Source organism: Balaenoptera acutorostrata, chromosome 10 (assembly GCF_949987535.1).
Source record: "Balaenoptera acutorostrata chromosome 10, mBalAcu1.1, whole genome shotgun sequence".
Taxonomy (NCBI): domain Eukaryota; kingdom Metazoa; phylum Chordata; class Mammalia; order Artiodactyla; family Balaenopteridae; genus Balaenoptera; species Balaenoptera acutorostrata.
The window spans coordinates 36,940,546-36,955,879 of NC_080073.1; the positions used below are offsets into that span (position 1 = coordinate 36,940,546).

A 15,334-nucleotide genomic window follows, 5' to 3' on the forward strand; every position below is an offset into this window, starting at 1 on the left:
AAGGGTCCCCCAACCCTGAGCCAAGGGCTCTGCAGCTGACCTTCCTCCCACAGGCCCCAGGTATGTCTCTGAGAGCCAGGAATCTCACTTGCCACCTCATTTCCTGCTAAAGAGACTTGAGGTGAGAGAAGAGGTGCGCTCCCTGGGAAGGTGCCCCAGTGCTCCTGGCCCTGAGCCCTTGGCCCAGTTACCCACCTGGGCGATGTTCTCAAAGCACTTGCGCAGGTGGGGCTGCACAGCTGTGGGGTCCTTCGTCTGGGACAAGATCTCGAGTAGCTCATCGTCAGACAGGAAGTAGAATCTGCCAGGGGAACAGGGGTGAGGGAGTGGGTCAGGCAGCCCCTGGGTCCCAGCTTCCCCAGTACTACTGACATCCCTGCACCCCAGCCTGGAGGGGCACTGGGGCCCCAGGCTTGTGGGCAGGCACTGACAGAGTGGGCATGGGCCGGTGGTGCTCACCTGGGGAAGGCGCTCCTCTTGGTCTCCAAGTACTTGCTGAGGCCCTTCTGCACCATGTCCAGCAGCTTGTTGCAGTCCTGCAGGCTGTCCAGCAGCCTCTGGTCAGAGCACACATTGATCACCTGGATGGCCCGGGTCAGAGAGAAACTGGAAGTAAGAGCGGTCTGACTGGGAAGCAGCAAGGTGGGCTCAGAGGGGACCCATGCCTGCCACGTAGAGACCCTCAGTGGGGCCCGGGAGTAGATGGGGGCAGGAAAATCGCCCCGAGCCAGGGGCTGCCTCCATCACCCCTGTCAGCCCCACAGAAAAGAAGTCTATTATCAAAAAAAATAGGGTTAACCAAAGCCAAGTAATCTGATTTGCTGTAGGACTTGTCAGGGTCTTTAAAAATATTAATGTGGACTGCAAATCTCCAAGAGGGAAACTATCAACTGCTGTGTTTCTGAGGAATGTCTCTCAAGACTGGGGAGCCCACCCAGGGGGACACGGGCCAAGACCAAAGCCTTGGACTTGTCCTCCAGTCTTTCTTGTTCAGTGAGAGACAAGACCAGGAGGCTCCCCGGTGGTCCCAGCTGCCCCCTCCCATCCCCGTGTGAGCTCGCCTCCCGGTTCTCGTAGGCATTCTTCATGATCTTCCTCCAGATCCGCTCCATGGTCTGGTAGCGCTTGCTCTCTACCGGCAACTGCCGGTTGATGTCCTCAGAGCTGAAGATGGGCTCCAGGTAGAGCCAAGCCCGCTGACAGTTCAGCCACTCCTCTAGCACCTCCTGGACAGGGCATGGACTGTCAGGGCCTGGGGTCCAAGTTGGGTCCTGTCCCCCATGACCTAGACATTCTATCCCACTAGAGTTCTAGGCAGAGCACTGGGCACCAGAGCCAGTGTCCAAGGGGAAATTTCTAGATGGCGCTGTCAGCCACGGTACTCCAGGGAACAAAGAGGCTGCATGGATGTCTGCCCTCCAGAGAAACCGCAAATCCCCCACAGGATGCCCAATCCTCCAACAGAGCCAGGGGAGCCACTCTTCCTATGAGAGAACCACGCCCCAACCAGCAAACCCTAAAGTAACAAGGAAAGAGACCAGTGCATGGAAGACCAAACCAGTCTCCTCTCCTGGGAGGACTTTGGGTCTATGACCCCTGGATTCTTTGAGGTGTACTGGGACTTGAGCTTGAGATCCCCTAAAATGCTCTGTGAAACATCAGTCCAAGAGTGAGACCTCTTCAAGCCACTTTCCCCTCTGCCTCCAGATTCCCCTTTCCAAATTTATCTCTGCCATTTCCTATCAGTGCAGACCCATTCATTCATTCGTTCATTCTCTTCTTCATGAGACGTGTGCTGTGGCCAGCCTGTGTCAGGCCCAGGTCAGGTCCATGTGGGCTCCAGAGGAAACAGAGGAGGGTGTGGTCCCTGCCCTTGAGGAGCCCACCGTCCTCTAAACGGCCAGTTCTGCCTCTGAATCACCAAGGGCCCAGTGTGTGTGATGGGTTCTGTAAGAGGTACCGACCAAGGGCCTCGATGGGACTACCTTGCAGGCAGGTGTGGGGGAATCAGTGAGGGCTGCTCGATGCTGAGCCCTGGAGGAGATGGAACTCCAGGTAGAGAGGACAGTGTGAGCAAAGGACGGAGACCCAGGGACAATGCTGATGAGCTCAGGCCTCTCTGGGTGACCCGAGGAACATACAGGCAAGCCCTCCTCGCTCAGCTTCTGGCCTTCACTGGAAGTTTCTGAACAGCTCCCACAGAGGGGCTGTCAATCATACCAGTAGGCCTGGCCCTGGCACTGACCTCAGGGCTCTGCAGATAGTGCCGGCCACTGGCCTTGAGAGCCCCAAAGAGCAGCAGTCCCTAGTGCCCTGGCTCTCTTACTGTGAGCCAGCTCCAGTGAGAAGCTGTGAGTGAGAAGCTCAGGGCCTAGTAGAAGGGGACTCTGAGGAGCCTCAGGGCCTTGTGGTGTCCAGCCCAGAAAGTCCTGAGACTGGAGGTCCTAGCTGTCCCAAGCCTAGGCAGCACTTTGGGGGTCTGCTGGCAGCTCTCACGCCCCTCCTCAGCTGCAGCTTTGGACCAAACACTGGCCCCACCCACACATTCTGAATTGCCTCCTCCAGCAGCCGAACCTGAGATGGAGAGCCCCATTCTAGTCCCCCTCCTCTTTGTGAGGGGCCTGTCAGAGAGCCAGGAGCTGTGCAAACCTCAGCAAGGCACTCCACCGCTTCCAAACCCACCCAGACACCATAAAGAGCAGCCTTGGGACAGGGCGCTGCGAGGGTGGGGGGATGGGGGGAGGGGAGGACAGGAAGGGCCCACCTGGGTCAGCTTCAGCTTGTTCTCCCAGGAGTTGATGCGTTGCTCGAAGGGCTTCTTGTAGGGCGAGAAGGTCATGCTCTGGGTCATGATGATGTGGTCATCAAGCAGTTGAGAGGCCTCATCTGGGCTCTTGAGGATGTGGGTCTCTGTCTCCTTGTAGGGCATCACGTTGAACAGGATGGTGGACCACTCCTTCTCCATCTTGTCCAGTGCCTGGAGTAGGGATGAGTCAAGGCTGGTCCCGGGAAAGAGCTGGCCCACACTGAGCAGCACTGGGCAGGGAAGGGCAGGTTCTACCCAGCCATGATCTTCCCTCAGGCCCCCTCAGCAAACTCTCAGCTTGTCTGGTCAACAAATCCCCCATGGACCCTCATCGGAATCCAAGGCTGACTCGCTCTCACATGTGGTGTATGTATACAACATGCATGTACAAGCATGTTGGGAGGCAGCTAAGGCACTGGTTAGGAGCTCTGGTCCCAGTTCCAGCCCTTATTGGCTATGCCACCTTGGCTAATTGCTGAACCTCTCTGAGCCTTAATTTGCTCATCTGTTAAATGAGGTAATGCCATCAGCACCTTCCTGAGAGAGGAATAACTTAAGAGGAACAACTGAGTAATAATAGGGATGGTAGACACCATGCCAAGCACTTCATATGCATTATTAACGCACTTAATAGGATGCACCTCAACCTCTGGGCCTGGTGAATGACCCCAGGGATGGGGCCCAGTACTGTCACCTTCCCACACCATTGGGCAGCATGTGGGTGGGGCAGGGCGGGCCTGCTGGTGGCGGCCCACCTGCTCGATGGCATACTCCTTGCCAGCCACCTCGGCCACCTTGCTGATGCTCTCAGTGTGGTCCTGCAGGTTCATCTCAAGGCAGCGGGTGAAGGTCAGGTTGGCCTTGGGCCTGACATTAATGTTGATCTCATTGGACAGCATGTCCCAGTGCCGGGTCCTCATGCCAGGGTTGCGTAGTCCTTGGATCAGCGGGATGTACGGCTTGAACTCCTCAATGCGGGCCTGGATGTCTAAGGCCACATCCTGGTAGGCTGCCGGGCAGGGCAGGCAGGGGTAAGAGGCAGCTGGCACAGGCAGGGAAGGAGGGGACGGGCTGGCTGGGCTGCCTACCTGGGATGTCCTTGAACTGCTTCACGCATTTGTGCATGGTCTTGAACGACTCGATGACGTTCTTCTCCAGCTGCTCTGCGTCGATGGCTGACAGGGGGTCGTTCATCCAGCTCTCCGACCAGCGCAGCCAGTCGGAGGCTGTGGTCCAGAGGTCCAGGTAGGGCTGGAACTCCTTCACCATCCTGGAGAGCTTGTCATACTGCAGGGGCAGAAAAGCTGGGGCTGTGTCGGGGTGCTCCCCAGTCTCTCTCCACGCTGCTCCTTCTGGGGCCCCTCCTTGCTCCTGGCTGCTGTCCCTGATCCTGTCCCCATGGACTCAGGCCTGGCCTCCCTTCTTCCTTCCCCCCATGGGCTCTGGGCTCTGAGTGGCTGAGCAAGGCCTGCACTGAGCCTCCAGCCTCCTGCTTGGGTCCAGGGAGCCTCCTCGCCCTGGGGGCCGGGAGATGAGGGTAAGCTCTTCTCTGCAGCCTGCTCAGTCCTGCCCCCCCCCCCCAAATGCCAGGGCCCTGCCACCTGGCAGCTGGCTCCAGACGTGGCCGCAAATGCCATGGGCTCCTCCTCGAGCCCTTCTCAGGGCTGGGGGGCAGTGTGCCCAGAGGAGGCCTACGTTGGTGATGGGCAAGCCAAAGATGCGCTCGCGGTTGTTGTAGAGCATCGCCAGCTGCTGGCAGTCCTTCAGCTGCTTCTTGACCCGCCGCACCTCGTTGGCAATCTCATGCGCTCGCACAATCTCCACGTGGGTGGAGAAGCCAGCTACCACCAGCTGCAGGCCAAGGAGCAAGAGATCAGAGGCCTCTGTGGGCCCACCTATGCCCATGCATCCCCGTGCACACCCAGGGAAATTGAGGTCCCAGAGCATCAACATCTCCCAGTTCTGAGGGGACTTTCTCCTGCAGTGAGCGGTTCCTGACCCATCACAGGCAGCTGACCACCCCAAGGTAACACAGCAAGGTCAGATGGAGACCCAGTGCCCATGAGGACACAACAGAGGGGTTGGGGCTCTTTGCTACTCCGAAATTTCCTGGAACTTGCTGCCCAGGCACCTCTCTGACCTTTCAGTTCACTCTTTTAGCCACTTGTTCACTCACCCAGCAAACATTGACACAGCACCTCCTGACTGCAAGGGGCAAGGCCTGGCCCTGGATAGCTGTGTATGTGTGGTGTGTGTGTGTGTTTTCTCAACCCAGCCCCACCTGCAGCCCTTCCAGCTTCTCCTGGAAGTTGTTCTGATCCATGATCTGGATTTTGCGGAACTTCTCCTCATCTTCCATGTGTTGCTGCCGTACCATCTCTATCTGCCCGAGGATCTTAGCAGGCCAGTTGCTGGCAGCCCATCTGGATGGGGCAGGGGTGGGTTATGGGGGGGAATGTCACACTGAAATCATGGGGTGTGCAGGCCAAGGTGAAGGGGAGAATGGGGGATCCAGGCGGCAGCTGGAGCAGCCGGGGCTGGGCAACCGGGAGGTAGAAGTGAGCCTGGAGGCAGCCACTGCCACCACTGAAGTGTGGGGCTGCCTGGCAGGGAAAGCAGTCCCCGCCCTGGGATTGTGGGCAGCTTCCAGGGAGATGCACACCCAATGTGCCCAGTGCAGTGACAGGACAAGAAGGGAATGGTGTCCAAAATGAGAGAAGCGATCCTGAGTTCCCCAGGTCTGTAAGGGGCCTCAGCTCAGATGAGGCAAAGTGACAGCCTCTAGCCTGCATTTCCTTGGTGACCAGACAGGGCCACCAGACCAGCTTCCTTCATATCAACTCCCTCTGCCTGGCTGACCTGGTGGCCCTGTGGGCTTCAGAGATTCTGCTTGCAGTTGGCCTTGGGCTGCAGATCCTGGGGGAGGCCACCCTGAGCACCAGGATGTCCCATAAAGCAGGTGACTTAGGGTTCCTGGGTAGGGTTCCCAGGAGACAGTGCCAGTCTCTCCCAGACCCTGGCAACCTGGAGCCAGCCCCAGGCCATACGACAGGCTGGGCAAGGGGTCTCTTGGCCTCAGTAAGGCAGTCCCAATCTGAGGCTATTTCCTATGAGGCTCTCGAGCTGGGTGGGGACAAGTGCTCCTCCCCAGGGACCGCCCACCAGGCTGGGCTTTGCCTTCTTGCCATGCTCCCAAGGACCCCCAAGGGCCTCAACCACAAACAAGGGGATCCCAGGCCCGGTGAACATGTGTGTGTCAGGCCAATGACGGGATAGAGAATGGAGACAGAGTGGGGGGCAGCAGGGTCCCTAGACCAAGAGGGCCAAATGATTTCCTTCTGCCACACTGGCCGCGTGGCCCTGGCCCATGTGGAGCCGTGTGACTGCACAGCCTGCAGCCGCCATGGCTCAGCACCTCCTCCCCCACCTCCTGCTATCCACCACCCGCCTGGAGTGGGGACCGACCTCACACTCACTTGTCATTGAAGTCATCTGTGCTGAGGTTGTAAAAGAACTCTTCCATGACTTGGTAGTCGTCCATGACCTTCACAATCCGATCCTGCATGTATAGGCATTGATGAGAACTATGTGTACCTGGGAGGTGGGAGGGTAACTGGGACCAGGCTCCCCAGAGTGGTTGGGTGTTAGGGAGAGGCTGCCCTCTTCCAGAGAGGGGAGGCCTGGGGTGGTGGAGGAGGTGCTGGCATTGGGCTCAGGGCTCCAAGGGCCTGGGCCACCACACCTCCAAACTCCAGCCCCCCACTCATGCCCTCCTGACCTCCCAAACAGCATAGCTCTGAATCTGCACCATGCACCCAGCCTCATAACCCTCCGAGCTCACCTGTCCTCTGTGTGTCTACCTCACTCCCAGCCTCCCGGCTCCTGCTCTCCCAGCCCCTGCCTGTCCCCAGCCCCTAGCCCCCCGTGTACCCGCCTCACCTCCAGCCCCACCAGCTTCTCGGGGATGCCCTTCATCCACTCACGAAGCTCAGCCAACTCCTCAATGCTGTTGGGCTTCTCGTAGATCTTGCGGCTGATGCTGCGGAACTCTTCACAGATCTGGCAGGAGGGGGAGGGCGCTGGGGAGGCCGTGTGCCCCTCCCTTGCCTGCCCAGGGGCCTGCTCCTCCTTCTTGGCCCCAGTATCTCCCAACAGGGAACTGCCCCCACCCCACCACATCCTTCCAAAAAGAAATGCTCCCTTCCAGTGCGCTGGGGAGCTGAGGGTTACCCAGCGTGTTTCCCCATCCCCAGCCACCTGCACCTGCACACCCTCAGCTCTGCGAAATGATCCATCTCAGGGTGTTCTTTGTGAGGGGTTTCCAGCTCTTTACAAGTCCAGGGGAAAAGATAGCAGCCCCCACTTCCTGGGACCTCCCATATGACCCCAGGCAGGGTCAAGGCAGGGTGATTTCCAGACCCTTCCATTGGCCTGGATATCTGCAGACACCCCTGAGCCTCACTCATGGGAGTTCGCTACGTATGCACGGTGTGTGTGCTGGTGCAGTTTCTGGGGCCGGGCAGGTGGGCACCTACATCATCCACCTCCTTGTGCAGGTTCTTAGCCAGGATGTCCAGCATGGAAGTGGCCAGGGCCTTGCACTTCTTGGACAGGCTCTGTTTGACGTTGTCGACGTTGACGTAGAAGGGCCCGATGATGATGATGCTGGGCAACGAGCTGTCCAGGATCTCTTTCTCCTGCAGGTGGGTGAGCACCACCTCCCGCACCTCCTCGGCCGACGGGCACTGCGTCTGGAAGGCTCTGTGGACAACGGGCACCCACGAGGGGCAGAGGGTGGTGAGAGGGTGAGTGGGGGTCACACAGACAGGCAGACACACTCCGACGCACCCACGCACTTGAGGAAGGTGCCAACGTCATTGTTGTTCAGTTCCAGGTACTTTCTGTACTCCTTGGCGTAGGCCTGCAGTGGGATCATGGCCTTGCACACAGCATTGGCGATGACGGCCCGCAGCTCCTCCACCAGCAGCTCGTGAAGCCCCACCGACTCCAGCAGGGGGTCGCCGCTGATGAAGATGTCCTCCATCACCAGCTGTGGGGCAAGGTGGGGAGGCGCACAGAGCTGGATGGGCCACAGTGCAGGCGGGCAGAAGGGTTGGAGTGTGGTCCAAAGGCTGAGTGAGCGGCAGCGTGGCCGAGCATAGACAGCATGGTGGGGGCAGGGCAGAGGGTCTGCTGCCACGTCTCTTAGATTAGGCTGTGGACTAATACAAGGCGGGAAGGCCCAGGAGGCACACCAAGGGGCAGCATCTTCCTCTGCCTTGCCTGGCTCAGCTCAAGGCCAACGGGACAACCAGGTCACTGATGTCTCTGACTGACCAGCAAGGGACAGAAGAGGGGACTGGAGTTACAGAGGCTGTGGGGCCTGGGGTAGCAGGCTGTGCTGTGGTGACGAATGAGGACCTTTGAGAAGGGGTCCCGAGACTGGAGGTCAGTCTCTGTCTACATCTTGAGTGGAAGAGAGAGGTCAGGAGCTGGATGGGATCTGGGTCAGACATGGCTGTGGCAGGAGTGGGTGAGCGAGCCTAGTTCCAATCGCCGGTCTGACCCTTAGCAGCTATGTGACTTTGGGCAAAACTTCTCCAAGCCTCATCTACAAAATGGGGATGTTAATGGTACCCAGTTCAGCTTGTGGTAAGGACTAAATGAGCTATTCAAGAATTAAAGGGCTGAGCACACTGCCAGCCATGATGAAGTTGAACTGCTCTGACACTGTGGCAGCACCCTGGCATGAGTGCCGCTGTACCTTCTCCAGCTGGGGCACCGCATGGGTGGCCAGGATGCCCTTGTCAAAGAGGTTGAGCAGAGAAGTCTCGAACTGCTCCAACGGCGTGCTGTAGTGCACCCCTGAGCTGTCCAGCACCAGGTCCACGATGAACAGGGGATTCTTGCGGGGCCTGCAGGGACAGTGGTCGGGCGGATTGTGGGCAGGGGCCTGAAGAGGGCTGCGCACAGGAAGCCCAGTCCCTGCCCTTGCTGCCGGCATTATGGATCTGGAGCTTCTTCATGCACGAGACTTGCCTCTGCCCTCTTCCCAGAAACCTCCAAGTTACCAGAGAGAAAGACCCACACCAACCAGACAGGCTCCTCCATTCCTGCCACTTGCGCAGGGAGAGGGAGGACGACCTCCCCACGGTCCTGAGGTCATCAGGGCAGGTTGAAGACGCCCTGGGCACTTGTGGCGTCCACGCTCTCCCTGGGAGCCCACCATCCTTGGCTCCAGACACCCACTACATGCAACGACGTTCAAGCCTAGATCCCAGCCGAGCCTCCCCCACACTCTGGATTGCCAACCACCCTGACCTCAAATGAGCATTTCAGGCACTCCACGTTCCCTGACTCCCACCAGGGCTCAGTGGACCCCAGGAGTCAGCCTTGTCTCCTCCCCTGCCCTCTTCCCCCTACACATCCTCTCCCCAGCACTACGGCCTATGCACTGCCCCAAATCTGCCCTACCCAGCCCCATCACCCATTGTCTAGACAATGGCAAGAGCCTTGGTCTCACTTCTCTTCTGCCTCACTCATCCTCACAAACCCAGAGCATGGTTTTGGAATATAATTTGGATTGTTACTCCCCTCTGATGGCTGCTGACCGCAATTAGAATAAATCCAGCCCCCAAACATGACCACAGGAGGCTCTACATGGTCTGGCCTGGTCCTCGCAACCTCTCCCGAGTCATCCTGACCAGCCCTCCCTGCCTTTCCCTCTCCAGCCGTAGCCACTGGCCTTTCCTTCCATGACGGCCCCAACTTTTCTCTTCCCTCCGTGGCTCCGGGCCCTCCACCTGGTGCCCCCTCCCCACCATCCCCTCATGGCTGGTTTCCTCTATCTCAGTTCTTGGCTCAGATGCCACCTCCTCCCTGACCCCCTTGGCAACGCCCCCTCTCCTGGATATGTCAGAGGCCCTGCCAAGATCAGCAATGACTGTATCTGTTTGTTTCTTTGATTGCTGTCTGTGCCCACGTGAGAGCAGGGACCGCACGCCTCTTGTTCCCCTAGAACCCCAACTGGTTCATGGCAAGTGCTCAAAAAACATTTCTCAATTGAGGAACTCAGTGACTGACAGAGATGGAGGTCACCAGAAGACACGCCAGGCAGAGCTGCTGGGACATTCCCCAGCAACCAGGGCGGAAGCCAGGCCCACCCTGGTGTCCAGGACCCAGCAGTGCTGGGCACCCTGCCCCTGGCTGCCCTGGCCCCCTACCCTGTACCGCCCTAGCCACCGGCGCCTGACAAGGAACAGCTCTGGTGTCGACAGGTGCCTCTGCCCAGCCGAGCCCCACCTGTAGGGGCTGTTTATGAAGTCTTCGCCCCAGACCATGTCGTCGGCGCAGTCGAGCACGCTGCAGCAGGCATCACTGATGAACTGCGCGAAGCTGGCGAGAGAGTCCTGCACCAGGAAGCGCAGCGTGTCCTGCAGCATGTACTTGAGCAGCTCCATCAGCCTGCGCAGCTTTGACATGAGGTACACCTCCCAGTTGGTCTCATAGAGGTTGTACCAGCCCTTGCTCATGTCACGCAGGCTGCTGCGCATGACCACCTTGAGCGTGGTGATCCAGCTGTCCTTGAGGAACATCTGCACCTGCGGTGGCCACAAGTGGCATCATGTGGCTGCCTGAGGGGCACACTGCCCACAGCCACCATGCTCGGGCACTCTCCAGACTCAGATGACCGTGAACGGATCTCCCCACAACCCCAACTTACTGCCAAGCCCTGCCAACCAACACCCCCTATGACCCCCAGGGACCAGGGCTTCTGGAGGTGGGGGGATGAGGCAGGGAGGGGCAGCAGAAGCAGGGCTTTCCCTCCAGCCAAGGGAGAGACACAGAGACACAGAGAATGAGGCAGAGAGAGAGAGATCGAGGCACAGAGTGGAGCAGAAAGAAGGAGCTTTCCTCCTGGGCCCACTGGTGCCTGTCTCCCATGAGGCTGCACTTCTCCCCCTCACACTCCCATGCTCAGGTAGATATGGGGGTGCATGGGGTTCTTGCTCCCCTTTCCAAGACCGGGAGTCTGCTTCAGAGGCCACCAGTGTTGGGACGGAAGATGACTAGAAAGGGAGCCCAGCCTGGTTTTCCTTTTCTCTCTAAGATGAAACACCCAGATGGCACCCGCCCCAGCTTCCCACAAGGTCTAGGAAGAGGCAAGGCCTGGTTTTAAGGAAAGCAGGGGCTCTCGGCTGATCAACTCCGGGCTTCCCAGGGCCCCTGTCTGTGCCCATCAGCTCCGAGGCCCTGGCCCGCTATCGCCCTCTGTGCCCTGGATGCCCACGCACCTGGGAGTAGGTCTGTGACTGGATTTGCTCGAACTCCTCTAGGCGGCTGTACTTGGAGAGGCTTGAGTGGAAGAGGGACATAGCGGTCACCTTGCTGCACTCTGCCCGCACCTTGCTGAGGGCCGTGATGACCTCCGACCGTGTGAGCAAGGACACGAAGGTGAAGTCTGCCTTCTGTTCCCGGAATGGGTACTGGGGGACACTCACCAGTCCTGCAGGGATGGGGGCCAAGGGCCAGTGTCAGATGGGCCTTGGATGTACCAGGGGTCAGGGCGGATCTACCGGGTATTGATGGAAGGAACAACTCCTGCCTCCTCCCTGGAAGAGACACCCATGTCCCTGGAACCCCTCTTTCCCCATGGCCTACCTGGGTGACCCAAAGGCTCTGCAGTGAAGTGCCGACTCTGGGGTGGGTAATCCAATTCCCTCCAGGTCACTCTGGATCACAGGCCCCTTCAAGGTGGGTGAGAACCATGGGCTCCCTCCTCACCCCCTCCCACCCAACCTGCACACAACCCCTGGGGCCCATCTGGGGCCTGCCCTGGAGCACCAAAAAAGGAAGACGTGGGCATCAGGCCCCTGGGAGTGCCCGTGGTCTGCACCCACCCCAGTTTCCTGGGCACCTCACACACGTGGAAGCTGGGGCAGGGATCAGAGAGCTCCAAGCAAGGAGCTCTGAGACTCGGTCTGCCACATGTCAAATGGAGCTGCGGCAATGCCAACCTACTCTTGCTACTGGAGGAAGAAAAGGACTGCATGTCCCTAGGTCAGAAAATCAGAGCACTTTTCATCCACTTCTGGACAACTGCTTTCCTAGTCCATGTTTACCTTGCCACTTCTGCACCACTCAGACTACTATTTTTTTTTTTTTTTTTTTTTCAGACTACTATTTTTAAAAGAGCCTTCAGGGACTTCCCTGGTGGTCCAGTGGGTAAGATTCTGCGCTCCCACTGCAGGGGGCCCAAGTTCGATACCTGGTCGGGGAACTAGATCCCGCATGCATGCCGCAACTAAGAAGTCCACATGCCGCAACTAAAAAGATCCCGCACGCCACAACTAAGACCCGGCACAGCCAAAATAAATAATAAATATTTTAAAATAAAAATAATAAATCAAAGAGCCTTCTTCTACCCCCACCCCCACGACCCCAACCCCCAGCTCTCCAGGCAGGTAGGAAAAGAAGGTGATGAATGCTGGGGACAGGGGAGGTCCCAGAGGGAGGGGCAGGAGGGGCTCTGGCTGGGGGTGGCCACGGGCCCGCCTCTGTCTAGCCAGCGTCACCTTGCTTGGGCACCTTCTCCTCCTCTTCCTTAGGCAGGGTCACATAGGAGAACGTCTTGGGCTTGGAGGAGATGATTTTGTCAAAGTTGATCTTGTTCATGCTGCGCTCGTAGTCCAGGTTCACTTCTCTGGAGAGATTGCTGAGGTGCTCCAGAACCCTGCCCATGTGGAGCCGACAGGGCGGAATCAGGGGGGCCCCACACCCCCACACACACTGTGGGCCAGCTGGGCCCCAGGCTCTGGGGACACGAGTTTGGGGCATCCCTTCTGCATTCCTGGGCACACCTCCTACCTGGCCCCCAGCCACCAGCACCCGTCGTGCCTCTTCTATGCCACCCCCGCCCCCAGGATCACATCAGTCCCTGAGTCTGCCCATTTTGCTTCCCACTCTTCACTGACCTCCCTGCCGCCCCCTCTTGCCCCCTTAAAACCTATTCTCCGCTTGGCAGGAAAAAAAAAGATATTTTAAACATGTAAATGGTCAAGCCAGTCCTCTGCTCAAAGCCCTTCCCTGACTCCTCTCTCACTGCAGGCCCGTGAACGCGTTCCTTCTTACCGCCTGTGCCTGCCTCATGGCGTCCGGCCTCCGTCTCCAGTGTCTCCCAGGCTACAGCGCCCTCTCTGGTCCACTCCGGCTGCATTAACCCCCTACTGCTCCTCACGTCCCCCAGGTGTGTCTCCACCTCTCAGCTTCGACACCGTTGTTCCCTCAACCAGAATCCTCTTCTCCCCTTGCACTGTAGGCCTCAGCTCAAATGTTCACCCCAGCGAGGGCTTTCCTCACCACCTGATGTAAAGCAGCCCCTCCAAGACATCTCTATTCCCTTACCTTGCTCTGTCACCACAGTACCCATCAGAACCCAGACACCCAGCTTTCTCACTGCCTGTCTTCCTGGCTAGACCGAGAGCCCTTTGTTGGGGGTGCTCACCACTGTGCCCCAGTCCTGGCACAAGATAGGTACCTGCCACACACGTGGCTGGCCGCCTGACAGATATCCATTGCCTCCTATCTGCACCTCACTTTTGCTCCAGATTTGTTCCTTTCTCACATGACTCAGGGGAAGATGAACCATCCCCAGCTCCGGGGTATATCTCAACTAGTCTACCTCGATCCTGGTGGGGCTTGTCCCGACTGTAATTGTTTAGGAGTGGCTACAGGACCCAGTTGTGACTGACCAGTGACTGATGCAGAGATATAGAATCAAGCCCCCTTGTCCTGTCTCCCTCAGGACAAACTCTGTGGTGTCATTCATGCTCCAGAATTCCCCGTGGGATCAGAGGCTAGCTTCTCCTAAAACCCCACCTCTGCCTAGATGCTTCCTCCATCTTATCCTGCCTCCTTCACTTGCTTGTAGATTCTCCTGAGAGGACTGCATCAAAAAATCACTTGTACATGAATCTCTGAAACAGGCTCTACTTCTAGGGAATCTAATCCACAGCAGGAGTCAATGGACTCTGGACCTTGTGCTTCTGAAACTGCTGCTGCCATCTTCCCTGAGGACGAAGCCAGCAGACACCAGACAGAACCCTGAGGTCCAAGCCTGGGATGTCCTGCATCAGATTTCTTGTTACATGTAAAGAAATGAATTTCCCTGTTTTCTAAGCCAATCTAAGCCAAGCATCTTTGTAATGTATAGCCAAAGATACTCTAAATAATATAAAACTCAAGAAATGGAATTCTGGACAACCATGATAATGATGGCCACATCAATTCAACTCTCCCAGCACACTTTTTAAAAAAAGAGAAGAGGAAAAGAAAAGCAAGAAAAACAAATAGCACTACCCAAAACGTACACCTTTAGCATAACTAAAATAAAGAGAATGTCCAAACTCACATTATCTTCAAGTAGAAAAATAAACATCAACTCCCAGTGCACTCTCACTCACACTCCAGCTGCAAGCCTTCATGGAGAACAAGGGCAGTCCAGGAAAAACTGTGCAGAAGAGTGGTGTATGGTATCCCCCATATGGACCTAAAATCCTTCCAGAAAGAGAAAGTCTCTCCTAACTGCAAAAACAAGAGTCCCGGTAAATCACAGCACTTACTAAAAGGAAGGGATTTAGCTGCATGTGTTCAAGGCAGGATTCTCTGAAAGGCATGACTTATGAGGGGGGAAGGTAAAAGGAAAGAAGAGGAATCCTTTGGAGATTGGAGGGTGAGGGAGAAAGAAACAAAAGTGAAAATTAGAGTCCGGCAAGAGAGAACAAAAAATTTGGAAGACACATGACCCTTTCCCCCAACACCCGCCCCCCTACATGGCCATTTATTAAAAAAACAAAAAAACCAAAAAAACCAGTTTGCTATACTAACAGAGGAGGGCGCCCTGGGACTAGAAATCTTGTAAATCTTTACAAATCAATGAAATGAGTAGGTGAAACACTACATTTACATAAAGCTACTATAAGAAAAAGAAAGAAAACACCTTAATTGATGAAAATTCTCACACACCCCACAAAAAAAAGACAAAGCAGAAGAAAACTAATACAACACTTCAAACTAAAGTAAATCTCTTCAAACAAGTATTTGGGCATATGAAAAATAAAACACAGAAATAGGCAAATAACAGGAAGAAAAGAAACGATATTTAATTGGACTCAGTGGAAAAAAATGGAAGAAACTAAATTATCTTATGAAGGAAAGCTAAATTACAAGTTGGCCATGGAATAATACAGTCAAATTAAAAAGGTAATAAAATACATTTAAGAAAGTCACAAATAAAACCAAGAGAATGAAAATGAGAAAAAGAACAGAAAAGGATCAGAAAGTAGCTGAATTAGAAACAAAGAGGAAGCAACACGACAGATAAATGGATAGATAGATAGAATGGAGTCTCTGATGAAGAGAAACAAAACAATGGAACAGAACTAATATTTAAAACTACAATTCAAGAATATTTTCCAGAAATAAAAGAATATCTGAATTTATACATTTAAAAGGCCCATTGTGTACTTG

General features: G+C 56.1%; 1 protein-coding gene across 1 annotated transcript in view; it reads right to left on the reverse strand.

Annotated features, from left to right (window-relative positions):
* The window catches only part of DNAH1 (dynein axonemal heavy chain 1), a 93,123-nt gene that overhangs the window by 38,889 nt on the left and 38,900 nt on the right, over nt 1–15,334 (reverse strand). Inside the window, exons 9-24 of the mRNA XM_007174730.2 lie at nt 12,382–12,539; nt 11,101–11,312; nt 10,109–10,407; nt 8,571–8,721; nt 7,663–7,856; nt 7,342–7,567; nt 6,746–6,865; nt 6,283–6,365; nt 5,088–5,229; nt 4,502–4,657; nt 3,895–4,093; nt 3,562–3,815; nt 2,765–2,977; nt 1,062–1,226; nt 460–581; nt 196–301 (exon numbers count right to left, since the gene is read on the reverse strand). Of these exons, the coding sequence (XP_007174792.2) occupies nt 196–301; nt 460–581; nt 1,062–1,226; nt 2,765–2,977; nt 3,562–3,815; nt 3,895–4,093; nt 4,502–4,657; nt 5,088–5,229; nt 6,283–6,365; nt 6,746–6,865; nt 7,342–7,567; nt 7,663–7,856; nt 8,571–8,721; nt 10,109–10,407; nt 11,101–11,312; nt 12,382–12,539 (2,800 nt within the window). The remainder of the gene's footprint in view (nt 1–195; nt 302–459; nt 582–1,061; nt 1,227–2,764; nt 2,978–3,561; nt 3,816–3,894; nt 4,094–4,501; nt 4,658–5,087; nt 5,230–6,282; nt 6,366–6,745; nt 6,866–7,341; nt 7,568–7,662; nt 7,857–8,570; nt 8,722–10,108; nt 10,408–11,100; nt 11,313–12,381; nt 12,540–15,334) is intronic.